At 40.7% G+C, this 18557-nt stretch overlaps 1 protein-coding gene across 14 annotated transcripts in view; it reads left to right on the top strand.

The window, feature by feature from the left end:
* DST (dystonin) overlaps nucleotides 1-18557 on the top strand; it is a 422554-nt gene that overhangs the window by 285214 nt on the left and 118783 nt on the right. For 12 of the 14 annotated variants that reach the window (XM_053913661.2, XM_053913670.2, XM_053913655.2 and 9 more), the window contains 10 exons: nucleotides 229-5619; nucleotides 5747-5896; nucleotides 6911-7126; nucleotides 7311-7460; nucleotides 8314-8547; nucleotides 9757-9909; nucleotides 11290-11523; nucleotides 12065-12340; nucleotides 15274-15822; nucleotides 16787-16963. In XM_053913661.2, coding sequence (XP_053769636.1) covers nucleotides 229-5619; nucleotides 5747-5896; nucleotides 6911-7126; nucleotides 7311-7460; nucleotides 8314-8547; nucleotides 9757-9909; nucleotides 11290-11523; nucleotides 12065-12340; nucleotides 15274-15822; nucleotides 16787-16963 — 7530 coding nt within the window. The remainder of the gene's footprint in view (nucleotides 1-228; nucleotides 5620-5746; nucleotides 5897-6910; nucleotides 7127-7310; nucleotides 7461-8313; nucleotides 8548-9756; nucleotides 9910-11289; nucleotides 11524-12064; nucleotides 12341-15273; nucleotides 15823-16786; nucleotides 16964-18557) is intronic. The other 2 variants (XM_053913667.2, XM_053913668.2) reach the window with 1 other exon arrangement.

Genomic DNA, 18557 nt, shown 5'->3' with positions numbered 1-18557 from the left:
TGTTTTCAAAGCTTTTATCATATCCTGTGCTGTTGAATAGATCACTGACATAGATCACTTGTGCATTTGAGCTGCCTAACATTCACAGCATTGCCACGCCTTGGTAAGTAGAGGATTTTTATGTTGAAGTGCGTTACTTATTTTTTAAAAAGTGCACACTAAGTTTCACGAAACTCTGCCCACCCTTGAATCCCAGACTGACCTGAGCATTTTGTACTTTTCTTTCAGCTGGATAAAGTGATTGCAGGCACCATTGATCAGACAACTGGAGAAGTCCTTTCAGTCTTTCAGGCAGTTTTAAGAGGCCTTGTTGACTATGACACAGGAATAAGGTTGCTCGAGGCACAGCTAATGATTTCTGGTCTAATTTCACCAGAATTAAGGAAATGCTTTGACCTCAAAGGTGCCGAAAGTCATGGCCTCATTGATGAACAAGTTGTGTGCCAACTCCAAGAACTCAGTCAAGCCAAGGAGATCATTTCTGCTGTGTCTTCCACCACAGTTCCAGTGCTGGATGCTCTGGCTCAAGGCATGATATCAGAGGCCATGGCCGCCAGAGTCCTGGAGATACTGCTTTCCATTGGCTTGCTAGTGATTCCAGCCACAGGAGAACAGTTGACCCTGCAGAAGGCTTTCCAGCAGAACTTGGTTTCCTCAGCATTATTTTCTAAAGTCTTGGAAAGGCAAAATACATGCAAAGATCTTATTGATCCATGTACCTCTGAGAGGGTGTCTTTAATAGACATTATAGAAAGAAGTATTTTACAGGAAAGCACTGGGATGCGGCTTCTACCTGTAAGACCACAAGAAGGAGGCAAAATAACATTAAAATGTGGAAGGAACATCAGCATTTTACGAGCAGCTCATGAAGGTCTCATAGACCGTGAAACCATGTTTAGGTTATTAGGCGCACAGCTTCTTTCGGGAGGTCTGGTCAACTGCAGCTCTGGTCAGAGAATGACTATTGAAGAAGCTGTGGCAGGAGGGGTGATTGACAGAGATACTGCCAACAGTATTCTAACCTATCAGGTTCAGACAGGTGGAATCATCCACTCTAACCCCGCAAAACGTTTAACTGTAGATGAAGCAGTCCAGTGTGATTTAATAACCTCGAGCAGTGCTCTGTTGGTACTAGAGGCTCAGCGAGGCTATGTTGGACTCATTTGGCCTCACTCTGGTGAAATATTTCCCACTTCTTCTTCCCTGCAGCAGAAGTTGATTACAAATGAATTGGCATACAAAATCCTGAATGGCAGGCAGAAAATAGCTGCTCTGTATATTCCAGAAACTTCTCAAGTCATTGATTTAGATGTTGCTGAGCAGCTAGGAATTATAGATAATAACACAACATCAATTTTAAAAAGTATAATACTGCCTGATAAAATGCCAGATTTGGGAGACGTAGAAGCTTGTAAGAATGCCAAGAGATGGCTCTCTTTTTGTAAATTCCAGCCATCTACAGCCCACGATTATAGACAAGAAGAGGATACTTTTGATGGAGAAGAGCCAGTGGCGGTGCAGAGCTCAGAACAGACTAAAAAATTATTCCTGTCTTATTTGATGATAAATAGCTATATGGACGTGAACACAGGTCAAAGGCTTTTGCTGTATGACGGGGACTTGAATGAGGCTGTTGCTGTGCTCCTGGAAGGCTGCAGTGCAGAATTTGATGAAGACATGTCCATGAAAGAATGCACTGATGTCCTAAGGCTCCCTGGTGTGTTTCTGAATAATACCCCAAGTAAAGAGAAGGATAAGAGTATAACTTCACCAAGTAGTTTTGATCAATGTTGTTGCAGAGAACCTAAACATAAAGAAATGCCTGAAAATAGAAAGCATGCCTTAGATGAAGAGTTTAATGAAATGGGAAATAATGTTCTCAGTGAATTTCATCAGTCAGAAAACCTGGAAAATGTAATAGTAACAGATCATACACTTGAGAATCCATCCAGTGTGAATCTTCCCAATTCTGTATCATATTTTACACAATCTGAACTTGTCAATGTTAGCAGATGTAGGCAAGACTCTGGAAAGATACCTAAAAACTGTGAAAATGAAAGTCAAGTTGAAACAAATGAACATGCAGATGAATGTAGTCATCCTAAAAACATTGAAAACCTTGCAAGTGATTTGATAACTTCTGTTGTAAAGTCAAGAACTAGTAGAATGTGTGACTTGAAGGAAACAGAGATTGAAGATAATATAAACAAGGATTCAGCTATTTTTGACTATTCCCCGAGGCTGAGTGCCTTGTTAAGTCATGATAAATTGAGGAATGACCAGGGAAGTTTTAATAATTTACACACCAGAGAGAGCGATGGAAATAAATGTGAAGACTCTACATTGCCATCCAGTGAGCAAACCATGTTATTGGGCCCAAGAATGGGAGAAAAACTTCAAGGCCAGTTTCTAGGAATTGCAGGAATTAACATCAGTTTGAAGGGAGAACACTGTGGACAAAAACCTTTAAATACTGGTTATACTGATCCTCAGGTACAATGTCACAATGATAAATATATTTCAGATACTTGTGGGGAAGGTGAAAAAATACATGCTGCTTCTCAACAGAAACCTAAAGACATTCCAAATGAGTCCAAAATGGAAGAGCACTCCTGGGCCATGACACCGAGGGGCGATACAGATAGTACCAACGCTTCTTATGGTTGTGGCACAGCTCTGGGTGAAGTGGCTGTCAGTGCTGGTGACTACGAAACGTCGCTACTGGACGATCAGCAGGGGGACTCAGAGACAGACAGTGATAGCGATGATGATTTTTATGATACTCCCTTGTTTGAAGATGATGACCATGATTCTTTGCTGCTTGAAAGTGGTGACTGTGATGGTCTGCAACCTGAGGACTGTGACACACTGCAAGAGGAAAATGATGGGGCTGCTTCTCCTGGCAATATTTTCTATGATGTTCCAAAAGAGAATGAAAACTCCGGGGTGACTCAGGCAGGGCTAGTGGAGAGCTTAAGAGTGAGGGGAAAAGCACAGTTTTTTCAGGATTGTCTCCTAAGTAGCAAGAAAGCTGAATTAGATGCTGATGAAAGAATACGTTTAAATTCACTTGGCTCATACAAGGTCAATGAACAGTTGCTGGAAACCGTATCAGACAGGGAAAGTGCAGATAACCTAGAAAGTGATGAGTCTGACTTACTGACTGATTCTGAAACCGTAGGAAGGAAAGAGAGCTTCAGTGCTTCATTGAAATTTGATGACACTGGCTGTTGGAGAGGGAGAGAAGAATATATAACTGGAGAAGAATTTAATTCTGATACTGAACGTTTAGATTCTATGCAAAATGAAGACAGTTATGGGGATTACATATGTGACAGTAATGATCAGGAGGATGATGATGATGATGACGACGACGATGATGATGATGATGACGACGATAATGAAGAAGGAGGAGGAGGAGGAGGAAGGGATGAGAAGGAAAAGCCTGTGTGCCAAGATGCGGTTGTAGGTATGGATATGCAGTTGTGTGCTACCACCACGAAGGAAAAGGAAAACAGCCGTGAAAATCAAAGTACTGATAAAATGATTCTCCTGGGCCAAAAGCACAATTATAATTCTTTAGAAAAACAGCAAAGTGTAAATGTTTTACAGCTAGGATCAAGTGCTAAAAGTAGCTTAGTTACTGAAAGAGACAATCTTCCAAAATACACAACTGAGGTTGTTGGAAAAAGCAAAGAAAATCTGTTGAATCCTGAGATGGCCCTTAAGGATACATTGGTGCCTATTACTAAAGACACTGAATCAGAAGACACCTTTGGCCCTGCGGATGTTTTACGTAATACTCGTATCAGTTCAACTTCTGATAAAGCCATTTGTTCTGAGCCTGATTTAATAGGAAAACATGTTGAGGGAGGCCACTTGTCATCTGTGGACTCTATAACTGATGAAGATCAGCAAGGAAACGGAAGAGTTGTAATTAAAAAGAGAGATGACAAAAACAATATCCTAACAGAAGATGAAACATCAGTTCATAAAATGTGCTCAGGAGAAGATCCTGTAGAGGGTCCAGTAGAAGATAATGAACATCTCAAACCTTTGCCCAGTGAAAGGATGAGGGAGAATCTGGATTTAGTTAGTAGTCGGTTTCCATTTCCACAAATCACAAACAATGAGGAACATAAAGGAAGCCTTAGAAAAGCAAGTGTATCTGTTCAAGATGAAGCAAAGAATCTACAAATAGTTGGTAGTCAAAGTCCTGTTCAGTTTGAGAATCTTGAAGAGATATTTGACTCATCAGTTTCCAAAGTGATCAGTGACGTTACTTCAGACATACTGTCTGAAGGGAATTCAAGTACTGAGACAGATGCTCTCACCAACAGACCTGAGAAAGAGCTTGATCTGTTTACTTATTTAAAACATTGTGCAAAAAATGTAAAAGCAAAAGATGGACTGAAGCCAAATGCAGAAACCCCAAGCTGCACTCTAATAGCTTCCCCTCCCATGAAGGAACACTTAGAGTTAGGAATTGTTAATGCAAAAGAGAAGGCAGCCCTCACTCAAGAAGACTCACCTCTAAATGAGATGGTTCAACAGAATGACCTTTGTACTAAAGAAAATGTTTCAGAAGGAGGAACAGAAATTCCTCAGTTCACATCGGTGAGAAATGAAAGCACACTTTCAATCTCACCTCTGAGAAGTGTGGAAGGCCTTGGGGAAAATACCGATTCTGTGCCATCAGGCCTCAGCACGAAAGGAATACGAAGTGATAACTCCAGTAACACTTTAAGCACTGACCATTCATTCTTAGAAAAGAACAATGAGAAAAAAATAATTGGGCAACAGCCACAAAAAGGACAAGCCTTGTCTCCAGGATTCCAAGAAAAGGAGGTTCCCATTCCTGAGTTATCTCAGGTATTTGTTGAGGATGTAAAGCACATCTTAAAGGGTAGATTGAGAGAAGGTCATATGAATTCTCAAGGGGTTGGAGAACCTGCAGCCTGTGCAGATACTAAAGTTTTAATTCAAAGCTTAATTAAAAGGATGAGCACATCACAAGTGGTAAAGGAAGCATCTTGTGTGCCCAGAGATGACTCGAAGATCAGTGACTCTCCTGGAATTTCCCCCCTGAACAACTCACCAGAAGTAAGAGCTGAGAGTAGAGATGATCCGTTCTGTATTGCAAATCTTAAGTCTGAGCTTCTCCTTGACATCCTTAAGCAAAATCAATGTAGCCAAAGTATTATAGGAGCATTTGACTTGACAAAAGAATTAACTCAGATGGGGTATGATCTAGAGAAAATAGGTAATACATCTGAAGTAGTTCCACTGCAACTTGAAAACATTTTCTGTGAGCTGCTCGCTGATGGCCGTTCAAACAAAGCAGAACAGTTTGGAAACTTGAATCAAAAGTCATCTGCTACTTCTGAGATGGTGGATGGAAAGCTACATCTTATTGATGATCTTAAAAGCAAAGAAGGACGCCATGGTTCTCTTAATTCACAAAATATAGAAGAAAGTGGACCAGAAAACTCTACTGTGCGAGCATCAGCCTTGCCAAGAGACGAGAAGCTGGAGGAGAAACGCAATGATTTCCTGGGCCATTTGGAATGTATTTCAGGGTCAAAAGAAATGACTTCTGGGGATAGCTCAATGGAACAAGTAAGTTGACTTTATATTTCATATGGAAGTAGCTGCATGAAACATTTGAGAATCATCCCATATATTTTATTTGCTCTAAAAACCTGCATAGAGGCTATTGAATTAAAATGTCCAAATTTGTGTTCAGTTTTCCAAGGAGTTACAGCAGTGTTTACAGCACACATCAAAAATGCACGAGTATGTGGCTCTGCTTCAAGATATGAAGTCTCCCTTAGACACCCCAGCGTCTCTGGATAACAGTCTAGAAGCTTTGAAGAACCAACTTAAACAGTTAGAGGTAAGAATTGGTAAGAGTATTTGCCTGTTAGGGATGGTAGTCCAGTAAGTTAAGGTGGAAAAATAAGCAAAGCTCTTTACATGTGTGTTTTGAATATTAGTTATATTTGTATTTGTCACTAAATGGTTCTGTCTGGGATATGGATATATACATATATATAATATATTACATATAATATATAATAACATAGAGTATTATTACATAAGTATTATATACAAATAATATATATTATTTCATATATATAATACTATTATTAAAGTCTAAACAAAATTTCAGTTTCTTAAGTGACGAATCTTTGGTTTACAGATAAAGAAGATTACCCTAAAATGCTAGAAGCTGTCTAGGTCCAGTGTGTCAGGTTTATTCCAGGTTAGATGTGCCAGTGACCGAGTTTATTCATTAGACACTTGAATCTTGTACTTGTTTCATCAGACTGTGTTACTCTTAACCCACACACAGTGACGACTCTCTGATCTTCTGGAAATATTTAATGCTTACAATCCTGCTTTGTGTATCTAATTTAATTCATTATAAGGTAGCCCTGATTTTAACATATTAATGTGATTTTGTCCTTGCTGTCCCCTGTGGTCCGTGTTCAATCTGGAAACCTTCCCAAAGTTCCCTATCAAGTCCTAAATATGTAAATTGTGATTATTTTGGGAAGAAAATATGTACTTTTGTTAGTTTACAATATTACAAAATTCCACTCTAGAAAACCTGTTGAATTCATATTGTTTTTTTTCTTTCATATATTTTTTAATTGATTTTTCTTCTTTTACTTGAAAAACTGTTTTATTTCTAAATGTGGTCCATATTTATAGCCTAGTTCAGAGCCAAGCCTTAAATTGTACAGAATTTCCACTGTAATTAAGCTATTTAGTGTTTAGTTATAAATAGCTTCAAAAAGATATATTCTCCATTACACTGTCTACTGCATTACACAGCCCATGGTGAATGTATGTTTCTGCATAGCGAAATAAAAATGGTAAATGCAAATACACATATATTTTGCAGACATTTGAATTGGGGTTGGCTCCGATTGCTGTTATCTTAAGAAAAGACATGAAGTTGGCAGAAGAGTTTTTAAAGTCTCTTCCCAGTGACTTCCCCAGAGACCGTCTTGAGGAACTGAGGAGAAGCCACCGAAGTTTGGAGAACGCCTTCTCTTCCCTCAGCAACGCGTCTTCAGAAAGAATGGAGCACATCGTGCTTGCAATCGACCGTGAAGTGGTAGGTGTTGGCACGGTTCACACAGAGTCAGATTGGAGTGTTGAAGGAAATTTGATTGTTTACACATTTAATCATAAACTGAAGTATTTTGTTTTCAGAGTGTTAAGCCCTTAAGACAGAACTGTCATTTATAGGCATTTGCATTTTAAGGACAGAGAGCAATGAACACAATTTTGTTTTTTAGTCAAAACTAGCCGTGTCCCATGAAGAGTTTCTGCACAGACTGAAGTCGTTCTCACATTGGATAGCAGAGAAGAGCAGGTCTGTGAAGGATGTGGAGGCTGGGAATGTTCAAGGTACCCAGCACGCGAGGCAGAGTTTGGAGTTTCTTAAGGCAAGTATCAAAATAGTAAGACAGAAACCACATTTAAAAACCTGTGGACTTAATATAACAAATGTTTACAAAAATGCATGACTTTGCTAAAGCTCTACAGGACTGTCTCCTCTCTTTGTCTCTCCAAAGTATTTGTTTACAGTTCACACAACTATGAAATAGTCACGACTCGGTGGTCAATTCTGCTGCTGTCCCAGCAGCCTCATGTAACTCTTACGACCACTGACATGCTGAGATTTGTATTTATGTATTTATTTATATATTAGTCAAATCCATAACAGTATATATTGATCCTATGAACACATCACAGTGTAAGAAGTATTTTTGTATTAGCCGTTTTTATCATGCCTTCCCCCATCCCACAAGTTCTTCACCTGAACAGCCTTCCCCATGAATAATGATGGTTAGGCTCCTGACTTGGGAGCCAGAAAACTGAAATTCTGGCCCCCTTAATTTATGTTTCAAATTCCCCATACTCTCATTTATGTGCTACCACAGCAGCATGGGTGCTGTAAATATTGGCAAGCAATATTTTAATGTTGCCCTTCAGTGTGCTAAATTTACATAAGTTGAATCCTTTTGTGAGAGTTTATTTGAAGTGTGATATGGCAGGCAAGGTTAAAATATTCTCAGAGGGTTTATCTTTTTATATATAGTATTAATTACCGCAGTATTTAAGTAATTTCATCATTACCATTTTTGCTAGATGAATAGGTTTTTGACTAAATAAAAATATCAATAAAACCTTGAGTTTGATACAAGAAGCATGTTTTTAAAACAAATGTTATTGTTGATGTAAACTGTCTGTTACGACTTCACTCCCTGTTGATGACTTGTGCTGCTTTGTTCGCAGAATGTGTTGAAAGACCTTGGCCGTACCAAGGCACAGCTGGAGACTACTGCCTTTGATGTGCAGTTTTTCATTTCTGAGCACGCGCAAGATCTGTCTCCCAGCCAGAGCAAGCAACTGCTGCAGCTCTTAAATAAAACTCAGAAGTGTTTCCTTGATGTGCAGGAAGCAGTAACTGCCCAGGTGGAACATTTAGAGACTCAGTTACAGCTAGAACAAGACCTGGATGACCAGAAGGTTTGCCCTCCTTTGTGGATTCTTTGCTTTTAGTTCTTTAGTGTGAAACCTGTAACACAGATACCCAGGGATTATGGCATGATGGGAGAGACTTTTCTGGATAGGCAATTAATGGCCAGGGTATAATGCATAGATTCTACAATATATAACACTATTGCTTTCTGTAATAATGCTAGAATGCATTGATTTTAATTTTCATGACTCCCTGAAACTACTGTTTTCAGGTGATAGTCTTCCCTTCTTTTCTAGGAGTAGGATACATAGATGCACTCAGATATTTCAGGGGGAAGATTGATGAGCATACAGGTAAAGAAGGTTAAGGGTATTCCCCTCTGGGGGGCAGCATGACACAGCAGTGCACAGCAGGGCTCTGGAGCCAGACCGCCTCCTTCCACATCCCAGCGGCACCCCTCACTCATTGTGGGACCCAGGGCAAGTCACTGGACCACAGTTTTCTCACTGGTCAATTGGAAATAGTGCTTACCTGGTAGTGTTGTGAGCACTGATAAAAATAATGAATATAAAACACTTAGCATCTTGCCCAGCATGTGTTAGGCTCCTGGGAAACACAGTCTGTGGCTGTAAGATGAATAACTAGTGTGTGCGTGTAATAGGAAATGAAAGATGCAAGCATTGACTTAGGAAAGAAATCTCTTAGAAAGAGTTAATGAATTATATTAGAGTGCCGTATCCAATAGCAATCAGTAATGGAGAGGTGGGAATGCAATTAGACGTGGTGATTAAGTAATAACAGTGCATGCAATGGTCTTTTTATTATTTCTTGAAGCATCCAGGCATTGTCTCTAGCATGATAACCTATATGCACATATCAAATATATTAACAGACAGACCACGACTAACTTCTCTTTTGATATCCTTTTACAGAATTAATTGTGTGTGTCGCAGGTCTCAAGAGCTTAAGAAAATGGGATGTTTCTTCCTGTCGGTCAGAAGGTCCATCTCTTACACATGTGCATGGCCAGTATTCTGTTGAGCAGTTTCACCCAAACATGGTCACTCTCCTTGCGTATGGGACAGCCTCTTACTCTCTGTGTCCCCTTGCTCAGTTCGTACCCCACTGCTATCATGTTTACAGCATACTCGGAAAGCTTTTTTAGAGGAAACTTGCAAAATGTATTGTAATAAGGAGCTGTCACAGTCGGGGGTTCTGACCGTCGTTACAGATGCTTTGCTTCTGTTCCCCTCCAGATGATGGCAGAGCGTCAGCAGGAGTACAGAGAGAAACTCCAGGGGATCTGTGATCTTCTCACCCAGACAGAAAACCGCCTGATTGGGCACCAGGAAGCCTTCGTGATTGGGGATGGCACCGTTGAGCTAAAGAAGTACCAGTCCAAGCAAGAGGTAGAATTTGGTTTTGCATGATTAGTTCTGTGTTGATGTTAAGATCGATTACTGTTATTTGGAAAGCAGTTAGGATTATTGACAAATAGCTGCCGTTTTAGCTTTTCTAAGACAGGGCGTACTCCAGGCCTCCTGAGCTGTACACTTTATACGAAGAGTTACATTTCCAACTTCAAGCAAGTCAGATAATTTTCCTAACTGGCTTTTGGTGAGATAGTGAGTGGACAAAATACAAAGGAGGTTTGATAATGGAAATACCTTATGTGATGAGTTCAGACTCGGATACATTTAAGGCCAATCCACTCACTTTCAAATTAGGTGAAATAGCATCAGTTTGGGTTCTTTCTCTTTCTTAGCTCTTTCTTATTTCTTTCATCTTTCCCTGTAGTTTGTCTCTTTCCATGGAAGGAACACACAATAATGATAGATAAAGGTGTCTTTATCTTGATGTCAGAAAAAAGAATGTTCTCATTGTAATTAGCTAGCTCTTGATCCAAATCCCAGACACCACACGTGTTAGCTTTGTAACTGAATCTTTTTAAGCCTCAGTGTCTTCCTTGGTCATAATCTCGTTACCATGTCATTATAAAAGTTAAGTAAATATTGGTGTTAAGTGACTGGCAGAGCCAATGTCACAATGTTGTGGTTCAGTAAGTATCTCTTTCAGTTCAAATACTCAGAAGACTTTGAGGAGTCTGGAAAGCATGGAAAAATAATATGAAAGCTTAAACAAAGTACTATATAGAGAATTAAAATGCCAAGTAAAGGAGGAACAGAAGAACAAATACATAGAGAGATATGGACAGAAGGAAACTGTCACTGCTGAGGAGAATTCTTAATGTAGAGCATCCTAACACCTGAAACAAAGGAGCAAACTTTACATATTATGGAGCTCTGGTGTTTAGAAGAGATTATTTTAGTATAGAAATTATTATAGGAACAATTTAGCTTATAACTTACAGAACTACCTGTTTTTATCCTGAGCGCATATTAAAAATGAATGTTTAGAAACAATAAATGATATGGTCAGGTATTTAAAAGCTTTTCTAAATGCACTCACATCGTATAAAACATCTGGTATATGCGAGTTTATATAGATTGTATACTGAATACTTCATTGTTTTCAATGCCTTACAAACCACGTCTCTTTGTCAAACATGAAAATCTCATACCTCTCGTTAATGCTGTTTGACATTTCAAATTATATTAAATATTGTGATTTAAATAAACCAACTCCAATGAACATACTGAGTGTTCTTTTTCAACCTGTATGTGCTGGATTATCCTGCTTTTGCTCACCCCCCTTTTTAGAATTACAGCTTTGGAAAAATTAAATAGGTAGTAATTTCATAAGATTTTTTTTTCCTTTTGTGTTATAAGGAACTACAGAAAGATATGCAAGGAAGTGCACAGGCATTGGCAGAAATAGTGAAAAACACAGAGAACTTCTTAAAAGAGAATGGCGAAAAGCTGTCACAAGAAGATAAGGCGTTGATTGAACAGAAGCTCAATGAAGCTAAGATAAAGTGTGAACAACTTAATTTAAAGGCAGAACAGTCGAGAAAGGAGCTGGATAAAGTTGTGACAACAGCAATCAAGGAAGAAACTGAAAAGGTCCTTATTCGATTATGTGGTACACTGTGGCTTTGTTGGAAATGATTAGTATAACAGACTCTGGGGTCATTAAGTCTGGCAGGTGGTGGTCAGCAGTGACTAGCACCGGGACCAGAATGCTGGGTTGCCAGGTTTGTAATTGACCAAATACTACACAGAGTTTGAAGACAGCTCTCTGACAGCTGTCTGGTGTATGTTTTCCTGCCTCTGTTTCTGTGTTGTTCTTCACTTTGCTTAACTTTTTAAAAAAGCTTAAGTGGGTTTGTGAGACTTTCTACTTGTGAAATGTGTGGGGACTCAGTCATTACTACAGTTAAAATTTTGGAATGTATTTTTAAGGATAGTGGAAACTTCAAAGTAACTTCCTATATTTCTAAGGTTTAATTTTAATATGTTCAGTTTTCAGTGTATGTCAGTTTTTAGTATCCCCACTCTAATTTTAAATGATCTAAATACGTACTGTGGGGATGTCTTGAAGCTAATACCTTGGCCATATTCAGAATACCCATTGCCTCTCTCCCCCGCCCCACCACCCACCCAGGTTGCAGCTGTGAAGCAGCTGGAAGAGAGCAAAACCAAAATAGAAAACCTTCTGGACTGGCTGTCAAATGTTGACAAAGACTCAGAAAGGGCAGGGATAACACAGAAACAGGTCATTGAACAGAATGGGACTCATTGTCAAGAAGGTGACAGCAAGTCGGCGATTGGAGAAGAGGACGAAGTTAACGGTAACCTGTTGGAAACGGATGTGGATGGGCCGCTTAGAGAGAAGAATTCCACTGAGGAGAATCTGAACCAGCAGGTCCAGAAAGTTAAGGTTTGTGTCTTAATGATGTTGTAAAATTCTGTTTTCAGGTTTATAAAGATAGGAACAACTTAGCACGTGAGTTATCTTTTCAAACCTTAATGACCATTGAGGACAAGCTCTTCTTTTCCCAGGTGCATTATTATGTCAAATGTAGACTGTGAGAATTCCAAGCAAGTCAAAAACAATGAGGAATAAGTCATTAGATAAGGCATTCTTATAAGTGAGGCAGGGTTAAATGGAAGTAAGAGAAATAATAATACTAAAGCTAAGTTTATGGAGCAGTTAATGTGGGCCAGGCAATCTTTTTAGCTCTTCCTATTTTAACTCATTTAGTTCTCGCAGCTACTCTCTGAGGTTTTTATTCTGATTTTACAGATGGGGGAACTATAACTTAGAGAGGGAAAGTACCTTGTCCAAAATGACACATTTAGTAAGGGATGGAGTTTGGACTTAAAACTAGGCCATGAGCTCGGCTACTCTGCTAACTTCTAACTGGTGTTTGGAGACCAGCTTGCTCTGCGTTCTCTGCTTCTCAGCCCCTCTGTGCAGGGAATGCTGTTGTTGGGATGAGGAACGAGAGCCCTTCTAAAAACTCACTGCGTGTCGGAATCCAAGCCAACAGTAGTGCCACTACCGGATCAAAAGTTTTTGAAAACCATTTTGAAGTGTCACATGAGCGATCATTTTATTTCCGTGTTTGGCTTTTGGTAGTGAGATGACTAGACTGTAGGAACTTTCACAGTTCCTTGTGTTTGCCTCCAAGTTGGAGGTTTTGGAATAGAATTCTCTCTGTGAGGTAGGTTCTCCTGTTACAGGAAATATAAGTTAAACCAGAAGAAGGGGGAAGTATTTACTGTATCACAATGTCAAGGGGCAATTACAGGACCTTATTGTAATTGTCTCTTATAATGGAAAATTGGATGTATTCCTAAAGGATTGTGGGTCAGGAAAGGTTGGCAACTGGACCCAAGGAGTGAAATACCAGTGGGTTGACTCAAACATATAGAGGCCTAATAGAAAGCCTGTGTTTTCAGCCACAACATGACATTTGCCTTCCGCTCTTTTAACTTCTAAGAATGTGAGACTCTGAAAGTGCTTTAGAAATTCCTCATCTCCTGGTAGGGTGGAGAGCTGGCCCAAGGGCCGGACAGGGCTCTGTTCTCGTTCTGTGTCTGTGCACGTGTCCTGGGCCAGCTGTTCTGCAGCCTGAGTTTTCTCGTCTGTACCAGGGAGGCGATGGATCAGATCGTTTGTAAGGTATTTTGTATGTCCTTCCAGCCTCCTGTGTGCAGAAGACCTACTGGAGGATAGTAGATGAAGGTAATTCAGATATCAGAGACACAGCCTGAGGGGGAAAAGTTACTAAGACAAAAGTGTTTATCCTCTGCCCACAGTGTGGCAGGCATTTTTGCAGACAGCACGGATACAAGTATTGATGGGTCTGTTCTCAGCTGACGGCCTGGGATCAGACTTGTAAGAGCAGTGATGCAGTGATGCTTCTCAGCCTTTTAGTTCGTCGCGTATATTTACCCCCCATGTGCCAGCACTGTTCCACGTTCTTGTGGGGGGGTCCCCCAGGGAGCAACATAAATTCTCTGTCCTGGGGCTTGCACACGAAGGAGAGAGGTGGATGGGGCAGGCAATAAGTAACCAAATTCTAGGAGATGTCAGAAGGTAACTTTTTGCTAAGAGAGGAATTCGAGTTGGCTATGGTGGTTGAGCGTGGGGGCAGGGGCAATTTTCAGAGCTAAGTAGGATCATCAGAGTGGACCACAGTGAGATGGTGAGACTTGTGCAAAGACTTCAAGGAGGTGGGGGGTTGCCAAGCAGATGTCTGAGGGAAGAGCTGTTTTTAGGCAGGAGAGCAACTGGGGAGAAAGCTCTGAAAGCACCTAACAAGGTGGGGGTGAAGGTAGGGGTGGGCAAGGGCAGGGGCGCAACCAGGGCTCTGGCATCAGGTCATTTGGCTGCATGAAAGCCAGTATGAGAAGTGTGGGAAATTGCCCATAAGGATTATTATCCTTTTGGTCATATTTGCATGGCATGTGGGGGTGAATAAAAGAAGCTGCTTCTGGCTGGAGAGAAAGGGTCTCTCAGCCTCTTCGAGGCCCCCGGCTTCCCTGAAGGCTGAGCTAATCGCCAGCTCCGCACACCTGTGACCTGTTTGCAGCACACCCACCGGAAGCTCTGCTTTCTGCCTTTGACGTGCTTTTTAATCCCTGGCAAGCGTCAGGCTCTTGGGGCAGCGTTCAGTGTGTGTGATACTACAAACTCCTTTCAGCAAACCTGTGACATGTGTGGGTCATTATCTCCATTTTCCACATGCAGGAAACTGAGGCCCAGTGAAGCTAGTAGCTGCAATATTCTCTTTTATTACATGTTTCTCTGACTTCATTGGGCTTCTGTGAATGTGTATTGTTCTTGATTAATTATTGTCATAGTTTTTATAATTTGAAAATTACAATTTTTTTCTATTTAGGTGTCCTTTCAGGATCATTTCATAATAATTTTAAACCCATTTGCTCAGTGATTAGGTGAAGACCTTAGCAGTTTCCTTTAAGGTGGTTGCGAGGAAGCAGTGAGTAAAATGAGACCTGATTGTAGATGCTTGTTTTAGAATTGGAAGAGAAATCCGTCACATTTCCCTGCCAAACTTCTCAACAGTACTTACCCTGTGTGATTATGTAAGTGCTTTCAAGAGAAGATTGGAAATTTTCTAAAAGATAAGATTAGAGTGCTCAAAACGTAGCTTTTGCTATTCTGAAATCCACCAGTAAAAGGCAAATACTGTGCATTTTGAAAAGGTTGACAGGAAGCAAGTTGTCTGTCTGTCTGTGGATCATTTAAGTGTGTAGGTGCTGAGGCCACAGAGAGCTCCCCCAGCCCCCATGCCACCCCGTCACTGCCTTGAAGTCACAGTGGATTTGATTTCTTTCACGTAGGCCCAGCACGAGAAGATCGTCTCTCAGCACCAAGCCATCCTCCTGGCCACGCAGTCTGCACAAGCCTTGCTTGAGAAACAGGGTCACTATCTCTCTCCCGAGGAGAAAGAGAAACTGCAGAAGAACATGAAGGACCTGAAAGCGCATTACGAAACTGCGCTGGCCGAGTCGGAAAGGAAAATGAAGTTAACACGTTCTCTGCAGGAGGAACTAGAGAAGTTCGATGCAGACTGCAGCGAGTTTGAGCACTGGCTGCAGCAGTCAGAACAAGAGCTGGAAAACCTGGAGGCAGGTGCGGATGACGTCAGTGGCTTGATGACCAAATTGAAGAGGCAGAAGAGTTTCTCAGAAGATGTTATTTCTCACAAAGGGGACTTGAGGTACATCACAATTTCTGGAAACAGGGTGTTAGAAGCAGCCAAATCTTGCAGCAGAAGAGACGGAGGTGGCAAGGCTGACCAGCATAGTATTGACACTTCGGCCACTCACAGAGAAGTCCAGAGCAGACTGGATCATGCTACCGATCGGTTCAGGTCTCTCTACGCTAAGGTAATTTTGTTTTATTTTTTAAGGGGCAGATCAATCTGTGATTATAGTTTTCATTCTATCCTCTTAACTTTTGTTTTTCGATTAGAAGTGAGAAACCTAAAAACTGAAGCAGGGAAATTATTTTAAATTTTATCTTGTTTACCTCATTTGTATTTATCTTCTTTACTTTAAAAAAATGTATTTTAAAAAAGTGTATTTAAAGATTAGGAGCCTGAAGTTATTTTTTTAGTTTTGAGTGATTTCTAAAACTCAGTAATACCCAATTTTACCACTAGGTGGTGTTTATGTTTTGTCTCCAAGCAAACAGAATGGCTTCCTAATTTTTGTGGCTTCTCAAGCTTGAGAACTACAGTTTTGTGTCAGACAATTCCCTTCACAAATACTGCCAATGTTTGTTTTACAGATACATTTGATCTGTGTATTATTTTAATACTTAATGAGTCGCAGACTGTTTCAGCTTCATATTCCCTTGGACAAGTAAGAGAGTTGCCTTTTTTTTTTTTAAACAAAAGTAAGACAACATTCCCCTGATTCCATGTTGAACAGCCTGACCAGAGCTGCACAATTGATTTGAAGAACAGCATTGAGCCTTGGTCTTTGCTTCATTCTGATCTAGAGTATTTACCTTCCTTGTGTTAAGCTTTTATAACATATAGAAGTTATTCATTAAGCACCTTGAAAACCTTTCCATCAGGTACATATCTGGACACATGGTATATAAAGCCTAGTGGAAATGGGCCTGGTAGATCAGCCCCCTGTGATGATGGATGTCCAGATCCTCAGTTGGACTTGTTAGAGGATGCTTCTTCATATAAAGGAGAAACATCTTAGCCCTATAGTTTTAACTCACATTGGTCGAAGTCTGGTGTTTTCTAAGTTACAGAACTTGGGTTCTAAGGTTATTTATTAAAAGTAAAAATAATAGATTTTAATTCTCCACCCTTTTACTCTTGATTTTTTTTAGTGCAGTGTCCTTGGGAATAATCTGAAAGATCTGGTGGATAAATATCAACACTATGAAGATGCTTCCTGTGGACTTCTTTCTGAGCTCCAGACCTGCGAGGTCACAGCGAGCAAACACTTATCTGAACCCATTGCTGTGGACCCTAAAAATCTGCAAAGGCAATTAGAAGAGACCAAGGTAAAGAGGGGAGACAGAGAGAGAGAGAGAGAACCCACAACCCTTCAATAGTCATACTGAAAACCTTTCACTTTCCCAGTCTTGTGATAGTTTCACCTAAGGAAGGGGAACCAAGGAAAGAAAAGTGTATTTCTCCCTCTAGAGGGAGTTATAACTTCAGTTCTCAACCGACCATTTATTTCTCTTCCCAGTGAGCTTGTTTTTTCTGCTGTGGTTGAACTGGGCTGACGTTGCTGTTACGGCTCCTTCCCGGCATGCCATCCGTCTGTCCCACCTCCACAAACAAAAACAGACTGTCTGGGCCACTTGTTTGTCTCTATACGTATTCATTTCATTTGTTGTTTTCCTCCACCATTAAACTCCATGGGGGCAAATGTTTCTGTTTATTTTGTTCATTGCTATATCCCCAGCAGCTAAAACAGGACCTGACCCGTTGTGGGTACTCAGTGAATATTCGTTTAAGAAGGGACAGGTAGCAGGGAAGAAGGGGTGTCACTGTCACATGCGGGCTCTAAGGACCAGGATTGGTATTCCTATCGAGATTCCCACAATTCATAGAGATACAGACTTTTCTTACCCAGCACAATTCTCAAAAAGCCTACCTGCTTCTTCAAACCTGCAGGCTTGACGTGGGAACTGCATAATCGGGGAGGCCTCAGCCACACCCACAGTGGCTGGGAGAGTCGCTGTTTCTTAATTTCAAAGCATATTTTAACATCCTTAATGTAAGGGGAGATAATTTTTGAAATATCTTATTCTTAATCGATATGACCAGCAATTTTGAGTTTGAAATTTTAATTTCATAAATCCATTCCTTGGTTCCTTTCAGCAGGCAAGTGAACTGTTAATGCTGCTATAGCTGGAAAGTAAACACTCTGTTGCCAGTTAAACAACTGCCTTTCAGAATTTAGTTACATCTGTTAGCTACAGAATCAAAAATCATTACCGCGCTGTTAACAAGGAGAACGGGTCCCCACTGAGTGAGCTCACATTAGGAATTGCCTGAGACTGGTGGCTTCAGGCTGGAAGAAAGCTAAGTCGTACCCTGGGGTGCAGTGTGGCAGTTTAAGACCAAGGCAGAGGGAAGGGGGATGGGAGCGTGGGATGAGGTGAGGGAGGGGACATGTGGGGAGGAAAGGAGGGTGGTGACCCTGCCTCTTTCCTGGACTGGGTTTGGGGTCAGCCATGGGGCCAGGTCATGTTGACTGGCGTGTCCACCTTCCAGCCTCTCACTGATCCCTGAGGTGGCTGTAAGTCAGGAAACTTTTACGAGCTGGACGAGTGCCCACATTCATCCTTTCTGGGCCAGGCGGGAGATCAAGGTCATAATCTCTAAGTACTTACTCCCTGTCACTGATGCTTCTCTCATATTTTAATTTCACTGAAGTCCATTAAAAACAATATATGGTACCCATTTGAATACTTTAATTTGTAGTTTTTTCCCAAAGTAGTACTAAAAACTACCACTATGGCTAAATTATAACCTGATACCATGTTAGGAATGAAAAACTCTTGACTCTCTTGAACATAATTATGGAGAGAAAAGGCATGGGACGTTTTGAAGAGAAAGAGGAAGAAAAAATGCTTCTTTTGT

Source organism: Desmodus rotundus, chromosome 11 (assembly GCF_022682495.2).
Source record: "Desmodus rotundus isolate HL8 chromosome 11, HLdesRot8A.1, whole genome shotgun sequence".
In the NCBI taxonomy this organism is placed as follows: domain Eukaryota; kingdom Metazoa; phylum Chordata; class Mammalia; order Chiroptera; family Phyllostomidae; genus Desmodus; species Desmodus rotundus.
This window is presented reverse-complemented; position numbering and strand designations above follow the sequence as displayed.